We start from the raw sequence: 7,124 nt of genomic DNA on the forward strand, positions 1-7,124 counted from the left end.
CTGAGACTTCCTGTGTGCTGTCTTTTATACCTTCCCCCGTAATGCCCCCTAGCCATGCCCAAAAGTGGGCCTGGCTAGTGACGTAGTTCCGCCTACGTATGTATACGTCTTTACGTCCAGCCGTATACGTCTTTAGTCCTGCCTAAAGTGGGTGTGGTTAGCGGTGTGGTAAACCACCCTTTTATTACCTCATCTGTATGCGCCTCTAGTAAGTCACATGTTTAATGGCGGCATACAGACTTCCTCCTACACCTTACTGTAGTCTAAGCTACGGCAGAAGTTGGTGACTGAGGATTGCTTGAACCAAGGAGTTTGAGACCATCTTGGACAGAAAACATTTTAAAAAATTAAAAAATTCAAACAGGCTGTCCTGTATTGATACCCGTCATGAGCAAGAAGGCAGACACATGTAGTTAGTATAACGAGTTATATTTTATTATGCTGAGCAGCATCACACTAGGTTCACACACTAAATTCCTAACTGTAGTTCTAAGCCTAAGACATATCTTAGCCAAGGGTCAGGTCCAGTCTCTATCAGAAGTCTCTGATTCTAGGATCAGGATCCTGGGGGGAGATTCTGCAGCCACAGAGCAGATCAAGGTGATGTCTCTCCAGATGTGCAGAGCACAGTTTGCTCTTGGTCTCTTCTTATATACTGTCATGGTGTTCTTGGACTGTGTCTGCTTTCTTGAGTGAGCAGTGTTACTGAGTTCTGATTATCAAAGGCAGCCTTGGATGCACTGGGGCTCCTGGTTAAGCTAGTTTTACTTGACTAAAAGGTAGTTTTTCACTATGTTCGTTGTAATACCTCAAGGTGAAGAAACCAAATGCTGCTACTGCTTCTTTTCTTTTTATTTTTTCTTTTCTTTTTGGTTTTTTTAAGGCAGGGTTTCACTGTATAACCCTGGCTGTCCTGGAAATCACTCTGTAGACCAGACTGGCCTCAAACTCATAGAGATCTGCCTGTCTCGGCCTCCCAAATGCTGGGATTGAAGGCATGCACCACTGACACCATCCTACTGTCAAAAGGAGAGTAGAAAGACTGTTGGTTATAGCAAGAAGCTAAGAAATCTCTCTCTCTCCTCCGTGTGTGTGTGTGTGTGTGTGTGTGTGTGTGTGTGTGTGCGCGCGCGCGCGCGCGCGCGTGTGTGTCTGTGTAATACAGCTGGTTTTAAATTCATGATCCTCTTGTTTCAACCTCCAGGATAAAGAAAGAAGTCTGAAGACACCAGACTACTTGGTAAAGTTGAAATGTGGTTAGTGGCCACTAAATCATACAGGCATAAGGCTGAGAAGTTAGTTCAGTTGGAGAAATTATTATTTTTTTCTTTTTTTTTTCTTTTTCCGAGACAGGGTTTCTCTGTGGCTTTGGAGGCTGTCCTGGAACCGCTTGGTAGTCCAGGCTGGTCTTGATCTTACAGAGATCCATCTGCCTCTGCCTCCCCAGTGCTGGGATTAAAGGCGTGTGCCACCAATGCCCGGCTTGGAGAAATTATTGTTAGGAATACAAGAAACCCCCCCCAAAAACAAACAACAACAACAAAAGGAAGAGGTGGGGACCAGTGGAACCCTAGGACTCATTGGCCAGCTAGTGTAGCTTACTTGATAAGCTCTAGGCCAGTGATAGATGCTGTCTTTAAAAACAAGGTGGGTGGTGCCCAACAAATGACACCCAAAACTGACTCCTGGCCTCCACACACATGTGTATACACAAGCACACATGCGCACAATGTATTTAGTTCTTGAAAAGTTTGTGTATTTTGTTTCTTTGCTCACTGATCTCTGTTGTTCACACAAAGCAACTTCACCCATTCAACTGCAACTATTTTCTGAATTCCTACTGTGTGTGAAACACCTGTTAGGTCAAGTTTTGTGAGACATACAAATGGACTGTATCAAGGAACTCCACAGAGGAAGAGATGTCAATGGCTAGCTTCATATAGCTTTGTGCTATAATCAAGTGTTGTGCCATTTGGGAGGAGCATTTGTCAGGTGTTCATTGTTAGGCAAGGTAAGATTTGTCCCTGTTTCGAATTCACTGGGAAATTAGGACGACATGGGGAGAAGGGGCTAACCCTTTAATGCTTATATGTAAATAAAACCATTCCAAAATTTCCAAGTTACCTTTCTCTTGAGATTTGACCCACACCCTAAAGATCAAACCTATGCTTGCAGCAAGATAGAAACTGCTTTTAGTTTGCTTTCTCTCTCATTTCCCTTCTTACTGTCCCTTAACTAAAGTATGTGTGATAGATAGGGCTAGATGAGCAGAACCAATAGGACTATAAAGGGGATCTATTATACTATAAAGAGAATTTACTAGGAAGCTTACAATCGATATGGATTGTGTGGTCGAACGATGGTTATTTGCATTCTGGAGAGGCTGAGAACCTGGTAACTTCCCAGTCCAAGGAGCTGGATGCCTTAGCAGTCCCAATGTGGCTCCGAAGGCCTGGGAGATTCCTGGAGAGCCACAGGTCCCGGTTGGAGTCTGATGTCAGAACAGGGGGACAACAATTGCAGCAATGAGGTCAGGTACACTCTGCAGTTAGAACCAGGAGCTGCATGGATATTCTCCAGGTGTTTATATTTGGGCTACCTGCTGGGTGGTCAGCCTACTCTTGAGGGATGTCATCTGTCCTCATCCAAGTCTTCCTGGAAATACCCTCAGAGACCTGCCCATAGGTGTGTCTGTTGTTCATTTCAGATTCCACTGAGTTGACACTCAAGATTATCAGGGCTGGAGAGATGACTCAGGAATTAGGAACATTTGCTCTTGACCTGAAATTTGGTTCCAAGTACCAAAGTACCAACATTGGGCATCTTACAACTGCCTGTAACTCCAGCTCCAGGGAATACAACACACACACACACACACACACACACACACACACACACACACACACTCACTCCCAGTGTTTATCAGTGAGTGAAAACTGACTCTAGAAGCATGTATGGGTCTTATGCGTGCTGCTGTAACAGAGTACCTCTCAGCTGATAATTTATAGATAATAGAACAGTGTTCTGGAGGCTAGTTAGGGAAGTTCAGAACAAGGCACCAGCAGATTCCAAATTAGGAAGAGTGGCCCTGTTCAACAATGACACATTCTTGTTGAGCCCTCTTACAGGGAAAGGCTAGCCAGAACACTCTGATCTGGCATCAGAGGGCATTTCAAGACTTAATCACCTCCTCCAAGCTCCATTTCTTAACAGTATCACATGGGATTATGTGCTAACATATGAAGGGGGGGCACATTCAGAGGATGGCAAGGCAGCTGACTTTTTGGCATTTAAAAACTGATTCGTTGGCTTTAGTTCCTGGGAAGTGTGTAGATCCAGAGATAGTGTGAAATTTCCCAAATCATATTAAAACTGGGCTTGACCGTCAGCAGATATTAAAGATCAGGGTAATACAGGTTCAGGTTGACCTGAAACTTCCAAAGTAACCTGAGTCCAAATTCACAACCTTCTTGTGTGGCCTCTTAGGTGCTCTGATGACAGGTGTGCACTGCCACCCCCACTTTGTCAATTATATTTTATATTGGAGAGCTTTGGGAAGTAGTAGTACTCAGTTGGGATTTAAAAACAAACCACGCCTACTGGTTAGACTAATGTTCAGCATGGTACCTGACACTTGAAAATTTAACTGCAAATGTTTACTGGCTTGACCCAAAAATGAACTTGTAGCAAACTGCATCCAGTCTTCTATCTAACGCCAATACTCCAGGGGTAGAATTCACTTTGGTCTTGCTTATGCAAGGCAGGAGCCCTAAATGTGAATTTAAATGAATTGTGTGTGTTTTATTTGCAGTCATGGCGTAAAATGAGAAGTTTGTCGATAAGTTGGGAGACCAGGTAAGTCTTAAGGGCAAACAAAGCAAGTTTGGAGCTGACAAAACATTTTTCTGGGTTTTTTGTTTGTTTTTGATAGGGAGACAGGGTTTCTCTGTGTAACAACTCTGGCCGTCCTGAAACTTATTTTGTAGACCACACTGGCCTCGAACTCACAGAGATCCGCCTGCCTCTGCCTCTCGAGTGACAAAACAATTTATGGTCACTTCAGCCTACTACTTAGTTCCTGTCTGCTCTGTGTCTCTCTTTTGTCCAAAGTTCAAGTCTGAACATCGCCGATGGGGATTTGAAGCTTCTACGGAGGGATTCTGTTCAGCAAGCTTATCGGAAGCTTTCAAAGCGGCTGGCAAATAAATAAAGCAGGGGCTTTGAACTGTCTGACCGCAACGACTTAGTGACCGCAGGATCATTGGACAAACGGCGACATTCTCGCTGACCAATCGTGGGGAAGTCCGGAGAGAACGCTGTCAGGATTGGCTAGAGCAAATCAGGTAGCTCCCGGTGCCAATCAGATCGCCAGGGGGCGGGCTCTGCCTCCGACAGCCAAACAGGAGAGGCACTCGGACGCTTCGGCCAACAAGAGAGTGGGCGTGGCCTGCTCAGGCTGTGGGCGGTACCTCCCAGCCCGAGAAGCGAGCGCGGCAGTGGGCGTGTCTCACGGTCGGTAGGCGGGGCGCGCGACCTGGGCGGGGTGAACGGTGTCAGCGGCGGAGCCGGATGCGGGCGGTACCGTGGCCGCCGCGGCCCTAGGGATGGGCGGAGCCCCGGCCGCTGGTGCTGGTGGCCGCCGCCGCTGCCGGAGCCCGAGCCTGAGCCGCCGCCTCTGCTGCCGCGCGTCGCTGCTTCGCCAGGCGGGGGAATGCTGGGGAAAGGGGGAGTCGGCGGTGGCGGCGGCACCAAGGCGCCCAAGCCTTCCTTCGTATCGTACGTGCGCCCTGAGGTGAGAGAGCGCGGCGGCGGGTGGAGCGGCCGGGGCAGGGGCGCTTCCTGCCCGGGTGCCGGGCGGGGCGAGGCGGCAGGACGCCCTGGGGCCTCCGGGCGGGCCGCGGCCCCGACCCCTGCGGCTGGCCGTGCAGGTGCTCGGGCAGGGCCCTGTCGCTCGTCACCGCGCCTATGGGCGGGAGCGGGAGTCCGGGAGGTCCTGCGGCCGGGGCGCCCCAGGTATTCTGAGAGGAAGGGAGCCGAAGGGCTGTGGTCGAGACCCCTGCGGGGTTCTTCCAGCAGCACGCCAAGCCTGGTGAGTATGCTCTACTCTGGACTTTTCTCCTTGAATTCTAAGAGCTCGTCTGTCGTGGATCCTGCCGCCTTTAGTGCCATTTGATGCCGCTGGCGGGACTCGGTGCACTGCCTCCCGTCGGAGCTGCTGTAGGGAATGTGGGTCGGCCCTGGCCTCTTTCGGTCTCTCCCCAGAGAATCTGCCTCCCGCTTTTTTCCATTTCACCTCACCCCTTCCAGTCTGTGCAGTTTAATCAAGAAGTGCATTCATTCTAGAAATACATTTTGAGCACCTACTGTGTGCCAGGTACGATCCTGAACTGAATGCTTGTGATAAGTTTCAGTGAAGAGAACAAAGATCGCTGCGGGGGGGCGGGGGTACGTAAAAGTAAAAAGAGAAATAGAGTAAACTAAACACGTAGTTAATTGTATGGTATTTAGAAGATAATGGGGGAAGGCATCCTTCCATTCCTGCAAAGGTGATATTTCAGTCAAGACCGGGACGATGTTAGGTACCTGGGAAGAGTGGTCTAGGTAAGGGTTCCGGACAGCCCAGAGAACGTTGCCTGTTGACAGTGTTTCAGGATGAGAGGACACAGGGAGGAGATTAGAGCGATCAGAACTCCTAGCCATGTTGAAGACTTCTGGGGCTTTCTTTATCTTTTAATAGACACCTTCTCATTTTGGATTTGTGAAGGTTGTGTTTTTTCTGTTTCTGCAAATTTACTTGTTTGTTTATTGGAGACAGGGTCTCTGTATTGTGTAGCCTGACTGTCCTGGAATTCAATATGTAGATCAAGCTAGCCTCAAACTCAACATCGATGTGCCTGCTTCTGCATCCGGATTGCTAGGACCAAAGGCAGAACTACCATGCCCAACTTCTGCAATTTGATCAGTAGTATGCAGGTAGATGCTTTGCCAAATTGGCTGCCTCCCAATGCCCACCTCTGTTAAGGTGGACCTGGGGCCTTGCCGTGTTTGCATGTGTCTGGAAATCAAGACATCTAGTGGACAGTATTCAAATAGGTCCTATTCTTAGTCTTAATTCTCAAATAAAAGCCACTTCCTCTGTCAGAACTTGATAGAGAGGCTGGGTCCTCTTACGTTTTCACCAGTCTCTTCCTGTCCCATAGAGGCAATGTGGTCAGATTCTCATTGTCTTTGTTTGATGGCACCCTAGTTGAAAGGTGACTGATTTTAACCTTTCCTAGTCTGTGAGAGTAAACTGCAAGTGGGAAGTCTGCTGAAGGTGGCCAGAGCTCAAGATGCTCAGCTCCTTCGTCTGAAAGTGCACTCTTTGTCCACAGGCCCTGCTGTATTTCCTCTGAGGGGTGGTAGGAAAGGTAGTGACTGGCTCAGCTCGCCATGGTCACAGTTTTGGGTCTTTTTAGAAGGCACTTTTGTGGTTTTGCATTTAAAACAGTGCTGTGAGGGTGCTCTGCATATTGGTTGTAGTTTGTACTAGATAACGTTCTCAACTCAGCTGTGCATGGTTTATTCAAAGATAATGGGAGGAGGAGGAGAGAAAGCAGTTTATTTGGAAGTAGATAGCTTTGCTAGCCATCACACCACCAGAAATGGATGGGTAGCCCTGAGACTGTTGCATGTGCGACTCGGAACCTGAGTCTGGTACCCTCTTGGTTCACTCAGTGGGAGCCTCAAAACTCTTTTGTGAAGACCGGTATCCACTATTTCTACTCTCCTCCTACCTTACTGTCTTTCTCGTGTGTCCTGAGGGGTATGTGTGTATTTTATTTCATTTTGGTCTTCAGCTCTACCACCCTGAGCCACACCACTCTGAAGAGGCCCCATCCCATCTGGTATTACTTTTTCCCTTTGTGCAAATCTGGAGAGAAAATCCAGGGCCTCCACCGAGATAAACAAGTGTTATACCACTGAGTCACAACCCCAGCCCACCGCCTTTCTTCATAGCAGCCTTTCCTGGTTGGTAAATTTGCAGTTTCTCAGAGCGTTCTTCTCTGTGAACGACTGAGTTTCCAGAACCTTTACACCTTGTAGCGAATGATTCCTACTCCTGGAGATAAGCTTGTGGATCA

At 48.2% G+C, this 7,124-nt stretch overlaps 1 protein-coding gene across 2 annotated transcripts in view; it reads left to right on the plus strand.

The window, feature by feature from the left end:
- Positions 1-4,556: 4,556 nt before the first annotated feature.
- Mtmr12 (myotubularin related protein 12) overlaps positions 4,557-7,124 on the plus strand; it is a 65,395-nt gene continuing 62,827 nt past the window's right edge. Inside the window, exon 1 of one of the 2 annotated variants that reach the window (XM_005078016.4) lies at positions 4,557-4,792. In XM_005078016.4, the coding sequence (XP_005078073.1) occupies positions 4,712-4,792 (81 nt within the window). In that variant the 5' untranslated portion in view covers positions 4,557-4,711. Of the gene's footprint in view, positions 4,793-4,920; positions 5,090-7,124 lie in introns of those variants that run through there. The other variant, XM_040757632.1, reaches the window with a different exon arrangement.

Source organism: Mesocricetus auratus, unplaced genomic scaffold, assembly GCF_017639785.1.
Source record: "Mesocricetus auratus isolate SY011 unplaced genomic scaffold, BCM_Maur_2.0 Super-Scaffold_100015, whole genome shotgun sequence".
NCBI lineage: Eukaryota > Metazoa > Chordata > Mammalia > Rodentia > Cricetidae > Mesocricetus > Mesocricetus auratus.